Source organism: Panthera pardus, unplaced genomic scaffold (genome assembly GCF_024362965.1).
Source record: "Panthera pardus isolate Hobbes unplaced genomic scaffold, ASM2436296v1 HiC_scaffold_17, whole genome shotgun sequence".
NCBI lineage: Eukaryota > Metazoa > Chordata > Mammalia > Carnivora > Felidae > Panthera > Panthera pardus.
The window spans coordinates 142,826,278-142,843,392 of NW_026526732.1; the positions used below are offsets into that span (position 1 = coordinate 142,826,278).

General features: G+C 40.1%; 1 protein-coding gene across 5 annotated transcripts in view; it reads right to left on the bottom strand.

Annotated features, from left to right (window-relative positions):
* The window catches only part of DNAH8 (dynein axonemal heavy chain 8), a 331,845-nt gene that overhangs the window by 167,350 nt on the left and 147,380 nt on the right, over positions 1-17,115 (bottom strand). For 4 of the 5 annotated variants that reach the window (XM_053905062.1, XM_053905060.1, XM_053905063.1 and 1 more), the window contains 8 exons: positions 15,882-16,106; positions 12,964-13,136; positions 10,025-10,203; positions 6,799-6,986; positions 4,513-4,599; positions 4,318-4,425; positions 3,202-3,336; positions 1,308-1,469 (listed from right to left, as the gene is read on the bottom strand). In XM_053905062.1, coding sequence (XP_053761037.1) covers positions 1,308-1,469; positions 3,202-3,336; positions 4,318-4,425; positions 4,513-4,599; positions 6,799-6,986; positions 10,025-10,203; positions 12,964-13,136; positions 15,882-16,106 — 1,257 coding nt within the window. The remainder of the gene's footprint in view (positions 1-1,307; positions 1,470-3,201; positions 3,337-4,317; positions 4,426-4,512; positions 4,600-6,798; positions 6,987-10,024; positions 10,204-12,963; positions 13,137-15,881; positions 16,107-17,115) is intronic. The other variant, XM_053905061.1, reaches the window with a different exon arrangement.

A 17,115-nucleotide genomic window follows, 5' to 3' on the forward strand; every position in this document is an offset into this window, starting at 1 on the left:
CTCTCTCTCTCAAAAAAAACAAAAAACAAACAAAAAAAAAACTTACACCTTATAGGAGGAAGAATTTAAATTATTCTAACATTATAGGTAGAAATGTATTACTACAGTAACCCATAGTTTAAAAGCAATAGAGACACTACCCATAACATTATATTCAAGAGTAACACTGTTCACACTGAGTAACAACACAATATTCTAGTCCCCTACCCATTGAAATGACTATGATTTTAGTACTCAGTATACTCAGTATGTATATCATACAGATTTGGGAAAGTTTCCCAGAAATTAAAAGAAGTGTTTAATGGTTTTCAATACATGGATGATGAAAAATGCTTAAACTTTTCCTCATATATTTCCCTGTAAACTTTGAATGTGTCTCATATACTTGGACTTCTTATTATCTGGCAAGTTAAAATAAGAATTGTTATTTTCCGCATGCAGTTTTTAACATTTTCCATAATCTCAGCTCCTTCATTTCCAAATGCCCTAGAAAATACCCCTGAAACATCAGGCCCATAGAGATTTCTTCCTGCATCTCTGCCAATCCTTCTTGCCTCTGCTGATTAACTGGTGGGTGGTTGACAAGGATGAAATGTAATGAGCAAAAAGATACCAAGAGACACAGGCAAAGGATTTAGATTTTAGGGTAGGCGTGAACTTGACCACACACAAAACAGAAGCAAAGTAACACTCCCAGATTCCTCGGGTTCCATGCCCATGAAGGTACCCAGCTATGAGTGATATTGCCAGACTGACACAAGAAGCTTGTGAGATCATTCCATCTCCCCGGCTTTTTATATAACCTGTCACCCTCTCCTAACTGTTGTTGAGATTCTAGTTACCACCTGCCCTAATACCAGCTCTAGGTAGCAAATTACAGCTTGTTTCCTGCCAGGCAGGGTAATGCCATACTATCTCTCTGGGGCCAACACATCCTCCTGAGGACTCTTCTTGCAATGATGTGCTTTAATTTAGTTTCAGGGGCGCCCGGGTGGCTCAGTGGTTTAAGCGTCCAACTTCGGCTCAGGTCATGATCTCACAGTTTGTGAGTCTGAGCCCTGCGTTAGGCTCTGTGCTGACAGCTCGGAGCCTCGAACCTGCTTCGGGTTCTGTCTCTCTCTCTCTGGCTCTCTCTCTCTCTCTCCCCCTTCCCCCACTCACACTCTGTCTCTCTCTCTCTCAAAAATAACCATTAAAAAATTAATTTAGTTTCAGCATTTACATTAAGACTAATATCCTGAGCTCTTCTCTTCAAATGGTGATCTTTAACAACACACACTTAGCATAACAGATTAAAATTTCTTTACCTGCACAAGTTTGAGATTCCAGGGCGGGTGGTTAATCAAACCTTCTATCTGAACCTGGTTGGCCACTGCAGCTTGCAGCTCCGCGTACGTACTACTGTCCAGCTGCAGTCCTGGAAACAGGTCATTGATTAAGCTGAGGAACAGGGGTTCGTCTTCATCAACCTAAGATGGCAGAGAATAATTTTACTTCTTCAGTCAATAAATAATTACTGACCAGTTACGAAGCTCATGGCACCTACTATCACTGCATGCCCAGAAAATCATGTATTACTCTCCTAACCAGACTTGGGTCCTGTAGACCCAAGTCCTGAACACCACCACTGAATCTACGTTACCTATAGCATCGTACCCAAAGCTCTTTGGCATTCAGCATCCTCTACAATCTGCGGCTTCAAGGTTTGATCTCACTATGTTATCATGAATGTGCTGCATGTCACAAACAGGTGTATGCATTAACCTTAAAAATATGCAATTAGTAGTCCCAACCCCATGAAAATAGAAATATTAAAATTATATTTAGTTATAAAATTAAAATTTCATTTAAACTGCCCGGCTCATCCAACATTGGCTGGAACACTCCATCAGAGCACTGTTCTGCCATCCTTAATAAGCCGTAGGTTTCAGTCAACTGACCCTAATCCTCATTTGCTACGTCTTTAACGTCTCCCTCACCCCATTCCCAGCTGCTGCCCCCTTCTGATTTCTCCTTATCCTCTGGGACTCTGCCGACACCTATTGGAATTCTCTTGTAGCTGTTTCAAGAATACACTATTACCAAGGGAGGCGCTAAGGTGTACTAGAAGGGACAGAGGATTTGACATCAGAAAGTTTTGTGGATTTTTGTTCCAGCTTCTCAACTGACCATAATTGTGGCTGAGTCCTTCGAACTTGGTTCCCTCATAAGTAAGATGGCAATAAGCACTCGAGCCATTCATATCCCACAGTGTTGCTGTGAGACTCAAACAACACAATACCCCTGAAAAAGCTTTGTAATACTAAAGAACTACACAGATGTTAGTTGTTAGTTTGTATAACTAGAACTGAGCTTCCTAAGAACCACTTCTTCCTCAACATTGTATTCCCAGGGCATTGACACAATATGTAACACATAAAAGCCCTTGAAAAAATCCCACGCACGCCTGTCCGTCAGCTACTTCAAAGAACCTGGCTATAATTGTGACAAGCGTGAAAGCAGCAAGATAATTATTATCATCTTCATGGCAAACTTTCAGTCCACTTTTGGAAAACAGAAATGGTGTTGATGGCGGGGGAGAGACATAGCTGAAGTAAGTTCAGACGTGTTCTGAGAAAGCAAAAGTTCTCATAGTTCTCTGTGAATCCAAGAAACCTGGACTTTCATGTTTAGAATTTGTGTTACATTCTAAATAATAGTAGAAGACTGGACTAAGGGGCTCCTGGGTGGCTCAGCTGGTTGAGCGTCCAACTTCAGCTCAGGCCATGATCTCACAGTTCGTGAGTTTGAGCCCCGCATCAAGCTCTCTGCTGTCAGCACAGAGCCGGCTTCACATCCTCTATCCCCGCCGCCCCCCCCACCTCTCTCCTGCTCATATTCTCTCTCTCTCTCAAAAATAAATAAAAATATTTTTTTAAAGACACAATTATAAAAAAAACAAAAAAGAAGTCTGGACTGAAATTTGGGGGCCAGAACCCACCAATGGTTTTATGGTTCACAAGTGGTAAGAGCCCATGTTGGGTATACAAGGTCACAGACTTTTTGTCTTCTGGAAGCACAGGGCTAGCTTCACATACCCACTGTCCCTGTCGTTACTAATGCTCAGCTCCAGCTGAGCCAAACCCCTGCATTTCGGCTAAGTGGGGGAAAGAACAGGTGAGAATCTTGAAGGAGAAGCGAGTTCAGGGAAGGGAAGGATACCAGTTTGGAAAGGTTCATATCTCTCAGTCCTCTCATGACAGTGCTTAGTTCACTGTCTTCTGGTCTGGCTCTTTTTTGAGATCCAAGTGTCCTCAAGACAGACAGGATATTTCTCAACCCAAAGTCGTAATGAACCTAAGATGGGGGGAGAAAAGATTGTTTAATTGACCAATCCTAAATGCAGACCCACTATATACACATAGGTGGATATGCTGATCTGTACACACTGCTGTGTGGAGGGGCTCAGCTTCAAAGTTCTATGAGCTCAAGTCTTTCACCTTTCCTTTGACTGCAGATTAGTTTTAAGTTTATGTATTTATTTTTGAGAGACAGAGTGCGTGCGCACAAGTGGGGTAGGAGCAGAGAGAGAGAGAGAGAGAGAGAGAGAATCCCAAGCAGGCTCTGCACTATCAGTGCAGAGACTGACACGGGGCTCGAACTCTCAAACCATGAGATCCTGACCTGAGCAGAAGCCAGACACTTAACTGGCTGAGCCACCCAGATGCCTCACAGTAAACAGATTTAAATTTACCCTGTTGGTTACACACTCTGTAATTCCATGTCTATAACATTCTTGGAATAACAAAGTTATAGAGATGGAGGGAAAATAGGGGCTGCGAGTGGTTAGGGATTCAGAAGGGTGGAGGGTGTGGCTATAAGGGGTAGCAGAGACAGAACAGTCCTGTTCGCTGATCAAGGTGGAGGTTACATGAATCTGCATAGTACTACACACACACACACACACACACACACACACACTACACTACACTACACTACATATGTGCATACATAACTGGCAAACTCTTAAACTCTGTGGATTGTACCCCCATCTGTTTTCCGGTTTTGTCATTTATAATTGTACTGTTGTTACAAAATGTCAACCATGCGGAAGCAGGGTTCACAAGACCCCCTCTACCTTTCTTTGCAACTTTACTGAGACTCCATAATCATTTCAAACTAAAAAATTTTAAAACACATACATACATAATTATAAATATGTCTTAGAAAAGAGTTGAGATTTTTTTTAACTCACTGATTAACATCTATCAGGGTAAAACTGCCAAGTAAAAAAAATCACGTTCTACAGCTAGGAAAAAGATTGATTTACAAAGTTACCTGTTTGGTAAGTTGCTCTTCGCAGAGTTTGTAAAGAACGTAAAACTTTTGAGCCAAGACGATGTTTTCAAGAAAACCACAGCTTGCAAGTTTAACTCGCATAATGATCTGAAAATTAAGGTCATGAGATTTTTCAACAATTTAGAGAAAAACAAGAACATAAATCATATTATGCTTCCAAATCCCAGTGCCTACCTGTCTATCTGGAACCATCATAGCAACAGTTCTAAACTGAATTTTTAAGTTTTCTGGTAGTTCCTGGCGCCCAGCATACCCAGGGTTCTAAAAGTTAAAATTATTTTAAATTATTGATGTAATGTTCATTTCATGAATACAAACACATTCAAATTCCTAGTTCATATTCTAAGGTGGTATTGAAAAACATTAGATTCATAAAACGTCCCTCCTTTCTCAAAAATATGTATTGGACTATCCATATTTTTTAAGGTCACATTACCCCCTCATGCATAATTTCCATTTCCATTATACTAACAAACTCATACACACACACACACACACACACACACTTCATGTAGCAAAAATTAAGCTTCTGTGTATCTATTGGTTAAGAAAATAGAAAAGAAAGATACATAAATACTAGGATAATTATGGTCTAACATGGGTTATTGAAAAAGGAAAAAAATTCAGGATTTCATATGGATCAGTTTACTTAGGTAATTCTTATTTTATCTTTTCCATTATTCTCCATGGTCAGAATTATAGAGTTCTCTGGCTGATTTAAAAAAAAAAAAAAAAAAAAAAAAAAAAAAAACCTCCATTGGAGTGAGGGGAAATAAAATGGGAATGATGGGGAAAATATTGAAAAGGACGAACGTAGAAGAGGAAAGGAAGCTAGGGCCTCACGAATAGCAACAGGTTGAGTATATCAGACCCAACAGTTCCAGGGGAGAGGTTAGGGATTCAAAGACTAGTCAGGCAAAGAGGGGTTAGTTATTCTAGGAAAGTACATTAAGAAGCCTTCAGTCCCTAAGCATTTCGTGGGCACTGTCCATTGGCCAGATACCTTCCTCAGTCCTGGGAATACAGAAGTTACTAGCTGCCTCTCAATATTTCTTCTTTTCTCTTTTCTCAGTCACAGAACCCCAGTTGCAAACTGGGTGCATCACCACCCAGATAAAACACTACATTTCCTAGCCTGCCTTGCAGCTGGTGTGATTAAATTTGACACTGGAAGATGCAAAAGGGCACATAATACGATGCTTGTTTGAAGGGAGTTGATTCAATCAATTGGCTACAGCAAAACAGAGGTGCTTCTGTAGCATCTTGGGTTATAAAGGTGACTTGAAGATAAAAATCATGATGGTGTAGAAACATAGAAGGATCTTAAGAGAATAAATCTTTATGTGTTAAGCTACTATTTTTCATGTCTCAGTTATTTACAGTCTAATGTAATACCTAATTGATATTTCCAATATTATTCTTAATCCAAGGGAAATGTTACTCTTCTTTTAAAGTATTCTCCACCACAGTATCATACAATAAAACTTTTCATCCCATTTCCTGAGTTATAATAACTAATCACTTCTGGATTATTATTATTTACCCCCGAGTGTTTTGCTTATGTTTGCTTATAATAAAGCTTATCAGAAAATTTCCTAATTTTACTTTCTATAATCTTTGTCCACTGAGACATTTAAAATTCAGATTGCGTTGTGTTATCTTGCAACATAAAGATTTAACTATATAGAAAACATACAAAAACATTAAATAAAACTGGTTCAACATTAACATCGCTTTTACAATTCACAGACTTTTCTACTTATTCATGCTTTTGGTTTTCTTTCTTTACTAAATGTATCACAACACATTATCCTCAATCACATGGTAAATGAATTTGTTACAATTGTTACAGGTTTTTGGTGAATTACTTTGGCTATTTTAAATCATTTCCATCATCCTTTATTATGTGTCAGAGAAAAACCCAAGTGCAAAGGTTAAGTAGTTAGATTTTGACATTAGACAGACAATAACCTCTTTCTCTAACTGGCTACGTGACTTGAACAGGTTTTTAAATCTCTCTGAGCCTGAGATAACTCAGTTACAACATCCACCATACAAATGGGGTACAGGACTACATTTGCCTGTTCTTTTGAAGTTAGGTGTGTTCATCAACCTACAATAGACATGCGACATGAGAGAGAAATAAATCTTTGAGGTTTTGAGCCACTGAGATTTGGGGATTGTTACTGTGGCTAGCCTGTCTGATATACTGCAGAAAACATTTAGCCCAGCACCTTACACATAATAAGTGCTCACTAAACAGTAGCTAGTATTATCATTAACATTTTGCTATTTCATCTTCTCTCAAGGTTATTTTTACTACTCAAAAAATCATATGACAAGAGGGAATAGCTCATGACCTCTGAATAGTCATTGATTTACTAATTAATATATGCTTTATTTCATTTAAGTCTATAGCAATTAAACCAATAGAACTGCATTTAAAGACCACATTCTTACCATTGTTAGGAAAATTCCAAATTCTGGATTCAAATCAACACAATCACCATCAGAGAAAATGAACTGTTTTTTTCTCTCTTTTCTTGCTGTCAGAACAATATAAATCTGTTGGGCTGCCACTGATAATACAGGCAATTCTATTCTGTTAAACTCATCAAAACAGCCCCAAGAACCCGATTGTGCAAGACCTGGTATGAAAAAGGATTAATTTCAAAAGGTTTCTTTTGTTATACACCTTCTTGGTAGCAATCATTTCTCTAAAGTGCTCTCAAACAATTCTATATAGAAATACAATTTATATAAAGTTTCATATCTGGCTGTTTATAAAGACATATTTAATTCCAGTGATATAAAGGGGTTTAATTATTTGTACAGCATCATGAAAATAGGGCACTGCCAAAATGAAAGAATAGACACGTCATCACACCCAGGAATGCTGGAAGATGATAAAACCGGATTCAGTGGGGAAGGAGGCTGAAGGAGCCACGTTTGGGGAAACAGACAAAATAAGGCATACCCTGTCTGCATCAGATTATTCTGTTTCTTTCTTGTTGCAATGACAGATACAAGGGGATGCAGGGTGAGATAGAAAACCGTCAAAGGGATTTTTATTTATTCCCTTCAAAACTCAATACAAAGAAACACTTCCATGTTATGAACATTACTCCTATCTAATCTCTTAAGGATGAAAACCTTCATTATCTTCAGCTGCATAAAATGTTCTTCTTTCTCTTATTACTGTCCCCCCGCCCCCCGCCCCAGTTTTTCTTCTCTCTCCTTTGGGCATTTCCATTATACAGATGTTGGAACTTTTATATGTATCCCTATTACCCTTAGGCTTTTCTGTCAAACCTCCCATTTCTTTCTCTTGTATTCAATGTATTTATTCTCTTGGCTAGACAGTTTAACTCAAAAGAGGTTTTTAATTTATTCACGTTTTCAATTTCATGTTATTCCAACTGTTACTTTGTTCATAGCAGCCTGTCTTTCTTCCATCAGTTGTATGTTATAAATTATTGAATCCCTCTGAAGCTAATGATTTTATTTACTCTTTTCTTCTGTTTCCTCTATTAATCACTTTAGCGGTCTCTCAGCTGTTTGGGGCGCCTACCTCATTTCTTCAGATATTTTATGAGACTTTGTTACCTTTGTATTGTTATCTCTGTATCTTTGTATCTCTGTTTCCTTATCTCAGATGCCAATCTCTGTTTGTAGGACCTCTGCCGGTGATTTGGAGGAAGGAACTGGAGAGGCAGGAGAGCTTCCCCTCCGGGTCTGGGGCTCGCAGCCTGTCCTGGGTGGGCAGTTTGCCTCTCTGACACAAGCCCCCATCCGAGGTTTATCTGTGACAGGACTCCCGCTTCAGAGAGCTGTGCAACATCGTTTATGCAAAGGAAACACCGGAGCCAGCCACTTCCTTTTCTTTTTTCTCTGTCATCTCCTATCATTTTGTGGCACTCTAGGATTTACCTTGTGCTCTGTTGGCTGCTCTCAACCATCCCCAACCTTCAAGCTGAGAGTGATCCACAGGAGAACACTTCTCTTTGATCAGGACATGATTTTCAGGGCTCAAAAATGTTTAACAGGCAACTATAAAGAATAATATAATGTATACCCAAGCACCTACCTATCAAATCTTAACAATTTGCTTCAGATTTCATTCTAAAGAATAAAATATTAGAACCACAGTTCACATCCATGTATGGTTCTTTGGATTCACACTCCCTCCTTCTCCAGAGGGAACCTCTGTCCTGAATTTGATGCCAGTGGTTCCAGGTGTGCTTTAAACTACTGCTCGTGGGCGCCTGGGTGGTTCAATTGGTTAAGCGTCCGACTTAGGCTCAGGTCATGATCTCATGGTTCGTGGGTTCGAGCCCGGCGTCAGGCTCTGTGCTGACAGCTCAGAGCCTGGAGCCTGCTTCAGAATCTGTGTCTCCTTCTCTCTCTGCCCCTCCCACACTCACTCTCTCTCTCTCTCTCAAAAATAAACATTTTAAAAAACCCTTAAAAAATAAACTACTGCTCACTTGCATATATTCATGGACACTATATATTTTGTGTATTCAAGATTTATGTGTATCTATCTACATGTATAGGTCTATAAAATACTGTATATATCTTCCTGAAACTTGATTTATTTGGTCAGTATTATTTTTCTGAGATTTATCTAAGCAAATACACATAGATCTAATCCACTATTTTTTAATGTTTTATTTATGTTTGTTTATTTCTGGAGGTTCCTCAAAAAATTAAAAATAGAATGACCCTATGACCTAGAAATAGCATGTTTTATTTATTTTTGAGAGAGCGTGAGTGTGGGAGAGGAAGACAGAGAGGGGGACAGAGGATCCAAAGCAGGCTCTGCTCTGTCAGCACAGAGCCCAATGTAGGGCTTGAACTCACAAACCTGTGAGATCATGCCCTGAGCCAAAGTCGGATGCTCAATGGACTAAGCCACCCAGGTGTCCCCAGAAGCTTTTAATTTAGAGTAAGCAATGTATCAATCTTTCCTTTATGGCTTGTGATTTTTGTATTAAAAATCCCTTTCTCTGAGAACAAAGATATTTTCATTTATTACCTTCTGAAAACCATATGGTTTTGCTGACCACGTTCAGGTGCTTAATTCCCAGAACTGATTTTTATATATGGTGTAGGCATCCAGTTTTTATACATGTAGGGATCCGATTTCCTTTGTTAAATACTAATCATCTCTTGCCCCAGGATGATTCATTGTAAAGTCTATCCCTTCATCACTGATTTACAATACCGCTTTGCCATACGTCAAGTGTCCTTGGCCCATTTCTGCATTCTCTATTATATTCCACTGGTCTATTTATCAATCTCGGCTCTGAGTTATGCTCTAAATGAGATCTTTCATTTCAGCAGGATCTAATGCAGGAAGGGGGAACCACATGTGTCATGGGTTTGCTATCTTGATCTTATCCCCTCCACCATTGTTTCAGGCAATAACAAATTGATTTCATTTTCACAGTCTAATACACATTCAACTCATGGACTAGAGTGCCAGCAACAGTATTGAACCGTATGAAACTGATGATATCCAGCCATTCTTGACCCAGAAAAAAGAATGGCAGTATTTTATGCATCAACCTATACTAATTTCGGTTACATGGGATAATATCACTTTAGGTTTTATCAGAAAATAATGTTAAAGTGCAATGAAAATACATTCACCAAAAGTAATTTAACTGTGTTTGACACTTACCTTTAAAAATCCTTCCGAGCCCTCTGAAATCCATTTGATCTGAGCAGTTAAACACAACCACATATTTTCCCAAACACCTTCCCATGTCTTTCGTGGTTTCTGTTTTGCCAGTGCCCGCGGGTCCTGCCGGAGCTCCTCCCATGTTCATTCCCAAAGCCTGGGCTAAAGTGATATAGCACCTGCAGACGTGAATCAGATAAAGCACCATGAGTACGCGATAACACAGTAGGCACAAGTCGAAGTCGAATGTGACTGGAATGGGCCTATTTATTTTAGAATTTGAGCCCCCCACTTAAAAGAGTCAACCAAACAAGGCTGGAGTACTTGATATCCATTAAAAGTAGTGCAGTGATTACAAACATTTTTTAGGACAGGGGCGCCTGGGTAGCTCAGTCAGTTAAGCATCTGACTTCAGCTCACGACACGATCTCACGGTTCGTGGGGCTCTGTGCTAACAGTTCAGAGCCTGGAGCCTGCTTGGGATTCTGTGTCTCCTTCTCTCTCTGCCCCTCCCTAACTTGTGCTCTCTGTCTCTCAAAAATAAATAAATGTTAAAAAAATTTTTTTAAACATTTCTTGGGACAAACTTTCCTTTTTTATTATTTTATTTTATTTATTTTGAGAGACAGAAAGAGAATGTGTGCATGCATGAGTGGGGGAGGGGCAGAAAGGGAGAAAGGGAGGGAGAGAGAGAATCCCAAGTGGGCTCCATGTTGTCAGTGCAGAGCCCAGCCCAATGTGGGGCTGGTGATCCCATGAACTGTGAGATCATGACCTGAGCCAAAATCAAGAGTCGGCCACTCAACTGACTGAGCTACCCAGGCACCCCTGAGACAAACTTTTTAAACTCCTCAACCCTGACTTAAAATCTTCAGGCCTGGGGTACCTGGATGGCCCAGTTCATTAAGCTTCCAACTTCAGCTCAGGTCATGATCTCACGGGGCCTGAGTTTGAGCCCTGCATCAGGCTCTGTACTGACGATGCAAAGCCTGCTTGGGATTCTCTCTCTCTCTCCCTTTCTCTGCCCCTTCCACACTCGTGTGCTCTCTCTCTATCTCTCAAAATAAATAAATAAACTTAAAAAAAAAACAAAAAACTTTTAGGCCTTCCTTCTACTGTGGTCAGGATAAATCGTGAGGCAGAGGACCAAATAAGCAGTGCTATACTGGCGGATATTGAACAACTCCAGGAAAAAAATAAATCAATCTGATTCTCATGTTTGCTGATTTCTGTGGTACGAATACTTCCACCAGGGCCAATGACAAGCTACCAATGTGATCCCACAAACTTAGGAAGAGATGCACACAGTTGACTCTCACAAGCTGGTACAAGCCAACTCCAGCACACCGTGGCAAATAAATCATCTTACTACGAAATGTTTCACTCTTTTAGGTAAGTGTAAAGAATAATATAATGAATCTACTTGTACCTATGATGCAGCTTCAGTTATATTTGTTCCAGATCTAAGTAAAACTGAGTGGAGCTTGGTGGAAGAGGAAACACATTGACAAGTTTATGCTACAAGGGCACTGGGCATATAGAAGGGGGTTGGATGAATCAAGAGGACAGTAAAGATGTAATCTGTGTCACTATCATGCAGCCCTATTTAAAGTAACCGCAGAATTAACTGTTCTATGACCCAAGTCAATTCTACAAATACTGATTGAGCATCTTCTTTTTTTTTAATTTTTTAATGTTTATTTATTCTTGAGAGAGAGAGAAAGAGTGTGTGTGGGCCCACAAGCAGAGGAGGGCCAGAGACAGGGAGACACAGAATCCGAAGCAGGTTCCAGGCTCCTAGCTGTCAGCACAGAGCCTGACGGCAGGCTTGAACTCAGGAGCTGTGAGATCATGACCTGAGCCGAAGTCGGATGCTTAACCAACTGAGCCCCCCAGGCGACCCGTTATTGAGCATGTTCTATGCACAGCGTATTGAACTGGGTGTTGGAGGATATGCAGAGATGAATAAGGCCCAGTTTTGTCTGGTGTCACACATTGGAAAGAAAGAACTGTGAGGAGATCGGCCATTGGCTGATTATTTGTACCTGGCCAAGGACCTTCACTTTAGGCATCTATCTCCACACTTGGAAAACCAGGAGGCCAAATTACATCATCTCCAAGGTCCCTTCCTTCTTTACAATTCTAATGACTTCTTTTATGATGCCAGAGAGGTTCTTCCAGCTTGCTGTCATTCATTACTACATTACTCTCTTAGTCAGCATTCTAACTTGCTTTCATTCTTGTATCTTTTTTACTTCACAAAAACTTAATGTACATGTATGTTTAAGTAACAGCTATGGTTATTTCATTGGTAGACTGACTTTGATGAGCTAGCATGGACCTAACCTGACAGCAATATGCTTTTGTTAATATTTCAAATGCAACGTTTTGTTTTGTTTTGTTTTGTTTTGTTTTGTTTTGTTTTGTTTTAGAGAGAGCACACGAGTCAGAGAGAAGGGAAAAGGAAGAGAGAGAGAGAGAGAGAGAGAGAGAGAGAGAATCTTAAGCAGGCTCCACACTCAGTGCAGAGTCCAATGTGGGGCTCAATATAAGATCATGAGCTGAGCCCAAAGCAAGAGTCAGATGCTCAACAGATTAAGCCACCCAGGCACCTCTCAGATGCAATTTTAAAACAATTTTAAGTACATCATTTAATTACAAAATGGAATAACAAGGCGCGCCTGGGTGGCTCAGTCAGTTAAGCATCAGACTCTTGGTCATGATCTCACAGTTCATGAGTTCGAGCCCCACATTGGGCTCTGCACTGACAGCGTGGAGCCTGCTTGGGATTCTGTCTCTCCCTCTCTCTCTGTGCCCCTCCCCTCTTCATGTTCTCTCTTTCTCTTTCTCTCTCTCTCTCTCTCTCTCTCTCTCTCTCTCAAAATAAATAAACATTAAAAAGAATTTTTTTAATGGAATAACAAAAACTCAGTTCCTACCTATCTGTTAATGGAGTGATAACAAGACGATCAGTGCATCCCAGAAATTCATTTTGGTAAATAAAATCCACATCTGTAATAGACACTACAGTTTGATCCAAGTCTTCCTTAAAATAAAATCTACTCTGTTTTAGCCATTCAAAATCAGTAACTGATTTGATATGCATTTTTACCTTAAAAACATGAAATACAAAGAGATTAAATACTGAATTGCAATAGCACAAAACACAAGCATATAGGCAGTTTTTATTCACTCATTCACGAACTGGTTCATTTATTTAACATATATCTATAGAGTCCCTTCTTAAGCCCGACACTGTGCTCGGTGAACAAAGACAGACAATGGTTCTTGTCTTCTGAAGCTGATCAAAAAAAGACAAAAGACAAACAGATAAACAGATAAACAAATAATTGGAATAAAATATGAAAAGAAATTCAGGGTTCATGGAAATGTGTAGCAAGAGGACCTAACGTAGTCTAGGGAAGGCTGAGAGGGATACTTGGAGAAAGAAATATTCAAACTAAAACCTGGAAAAATAGTAGGAATTACCAAGGGAAATAAAATGAAAGCAAATTTTAAAAAAGAGGGCACAATGTTTTAGGCAAAGACCCAGGAGACCTGGTTGCATGTTCAAGGAACTCAAAGAAGTTCAGCACAGCTGAGGCATCCAGGAGTCTTGAGAAAGAGAAAGAGTTGAGGCTTCATGGGACATGGAAACAGGGTTGGGCAGTGTTCTCATGGCAAAGGGAAGCCACTGAGGGGATTAAGCAGGAAGATACACAGTCATATATGCACAAGTGCCTTCCTCCACCAGCACTGTGGCCAAACCAACCAACCTGCCGGATCATCAGTCTACCCCTATGGGCACGAGGTACTGGGCTCCCCACAGCCATACATGCAAGTGATAGAAACCAGGGAAGCACATTTAGGAATAACATCCTGCCACAACCACGTTCTCAGGTGCCTCATGATTTTCCATGGACAACCTTGGAGAAAACTTGGTCCTGCCCACTCAGGAGAATCAACACGGCAAAGAGGCAAATGATCCCCTTCACTGCTCTTAAACTCGGTCCCTCTTCCAGGTCATTCGGCTTGACCTTTGGCAACCCTGCAATGTACCTGATCTCCAACTAATCAAGTCTCCACCCTATTTAACAGTCTTGCTTTTTGCCATTGTTTCATTGTTTGTGATGACCTTGCTTTCCCCCTGCAGCTAAGAATTCTGGCTTCCAGCAGAAATCACAGTTTGGATTCATCACCTTAAAGTGCAACTGTCAGGTGACATGATCCAGTGCCATCCCTGGGGACTCTGTTCCCCAACACAGGACCTGCAGCCATGGAGAGGCCATCAACTAACTAGCTAGTCTCAGTAATCCATGAAGATGGTGAGGAGGCAACAGAAGATGAAGAAGAAAGAATAGCTACTATTTGTTGAGTTCTTACCATAGACCAGGCTGTTCTAAGCATCACACACGGAAAAATAAAATGCAAACATGCTGGCCATGAGATCTCATTTTACTTGGGATGCAGAGGGACCATGAGTTCAACAGTAGTTAAGACAAAAAGAAAACAGTTTCGTGGCTTTAACTGTGTATGGGTTTTTTTCTTTTTAAAACTCCATTCTGCATGTAAAGTAAAACTTTGCTCAGCACTTAAATTTAAAAGAAATTTCTTCTGTGGGATTTCAGCTTTAAGAGTCCGCGAGGGATGTACAGACAACACCCTAAATGGCACGCCTTTAGCAGATACAGTAATGGATTCCATAGGAGTTCTTGAGGTGGACTTCAAATAAACAAAGTCAAAGTGTGACAGTAACTGCAGTTTGGTGAAAGCAAATCTGTAGAAGGCCAAAGAAATATGGTCTGAGTATGCAGCTCTCTGATGATTAGCTTGACTGGAAGATCCAGACAAACCCTAGAGCAGTGTTTGCTCAACTTTAACATGCATATCAATCACCTGGGAATTTTGAAATGCAGATTCTGATTAAGTAGAGGGTGGGGTGGGGGAGGGGACTGGAGATTCTGCTTTTCTAACCAGCTCACAGGAGATGCTAATGCAACTGGTTGGTATGTAATAGTTTTGAGAAGCGAGGATCTAGATTCCAGGGGAATAAACGGACTGCATGTCCTTCTCAGCCTTCCATAAATATTACCTATCTGATCAGAACTTTTGACACAAGCTTGAAACAAGTAGTCTGTGATCATATTCTGTAAAAAAGAACCCCAAGTTGCATGAATTACACGTCTCTGGTGAAGAAAAGAGATACCTTTAAGATGAATCAAATCAAATCAAATAAAGCAACAGTAGTTAAAGACAAAGATAGTCAAATGGCGGTATATCAAATGGTGGCACATAGGCCCCTACCCTACAATGATAACCACTGCTTCCGGAGAACTTCTCTCCGTCTTGCTCAAGGCCGCTGGTTAGAGTCCTGTTTCTGAAGGGAATTCAAATACCACCCCACCTACTCTTACCCTACAGAACCTTGTCCACATCAAGCCCATGATGCCCTGTTGGACACTGTTAATCAGACAAATATCCATGAAACTTTTCTGAAGCTTGATTCTCTTTGATCAAGACTTCTTTCTTAATGGAGCAAATGATTCATGACCAATCCTACCTAAATTGTATCATGCCCCTGGTTATTTGGTGTAACAGAGCGAGTAGTTAGTTCACCTCACATCAGTTGGTTCCAGACTTTCACAATGCCAAATGTGAGTATACACATAAGGTTGTTTAAACCACAAATATACGTATTTGTAGACATGGTATATAGAAAGACAGTTGTGGAAAAGGACCAAGTAGATGGAAAGTTCACACAAGTTAGGGAATGTATATAATACTAATTGTTCATTATTAGGAGCACTGAACTATTAATTAGTACACTGAATCACTTTAAAAAACAAAGATACTTTACCAAGTCATCAAAAATATCTCTCTGGTGCACATGGATGGTTATCAGAGTTTCAAACTTCACTCTGTCAAACTTGCTTAGGTCATGTGTTGTCTGACTGATGAGAATATTCAGAATATCCAAAAATTTCTGATTGGTCACCTGCATGATTTTCCTGTCATCTTTTGCATTATGTAAAGCCTCTTCTGAATCATGTGTCCACAACATCTGAATTCCCAGAAGCCCCACCTATGCATCCAGAGGAAAAATAATAAGTAAATTTGCCAAATATTCAAAGCACATCTGCAATAAAATTTGGTGGTCGTCCATAGGAAGGCAAACGAAGTTTTACTCATTTTAAACTAAAAAGAGACATGCATTTCTCCACTCCCAAAAGGGGAAAAATAAACACTCCAAGTTCCAACTATTGATCTTTAATTATTTTAATGCTGAGAGATAAGTAATAATTAAAACAATGGCTACCATATATGAAGCTGTATATGTTTTATGAAGGATGCTTAGCAAATTTTTCTATAGAGGGCCCGAGACCACCCAATAGCTCCTATGATCATTTTTCTTTCTCAAGAAAAGCAAACAGAATTTCTAGACTTGTTGTTGTGTATTTTTCTTTAGCAAGGTTTCCCAAAAGTCTCTTTGCAATTTCTAGAAACGGTATGCTGACTCTCTCCTTTCCTGATCTAATCTATCTAATCTTTCTTTCTTTCTTTCTCTTTCTTTCTTTCTTTCCTTTCTTTCCTGATCTATCATCTATAACTTTACCTAAATTGACTTCTTTCTATATATATTTATCTAAAGGAGAGAGAGAGAGAGAGAGAATGAGAAGGGGGGAAGTTTATTCTTTTTCTCCTGATGAGGGCATAAGAAAATTGTGACTATCACCTTGCCTACAATCTCCACCCCAGGAAAGGCGTAAAATCGTCAAAACAAACATGCCCTCCTTGCTGCAAAAGGTGTCCCTTTAGGAGCTTTTGTTCATCTGCAGAGTCAAGCCACAGATCCGAGATCATTTGGACCAAAGGGAACCCCACATGTGGCGGAGGACTGGGAGCAGAGTGAGCGGCATGTGGACACTGTTGGGCATGGCATTCAGTGTGGGTAAGGCAGGAATAAAACCCTTTCCTTATCCCCGCCTCCTCAAGACTTCAAAATGCTTTCTGCCAAAAGCAGCGGCCAACCCTGCGGTCTGCAGGTAAAGATAAATGAAGGCCCCCCGGGTGAGGTGAGCAACCCGATGTAG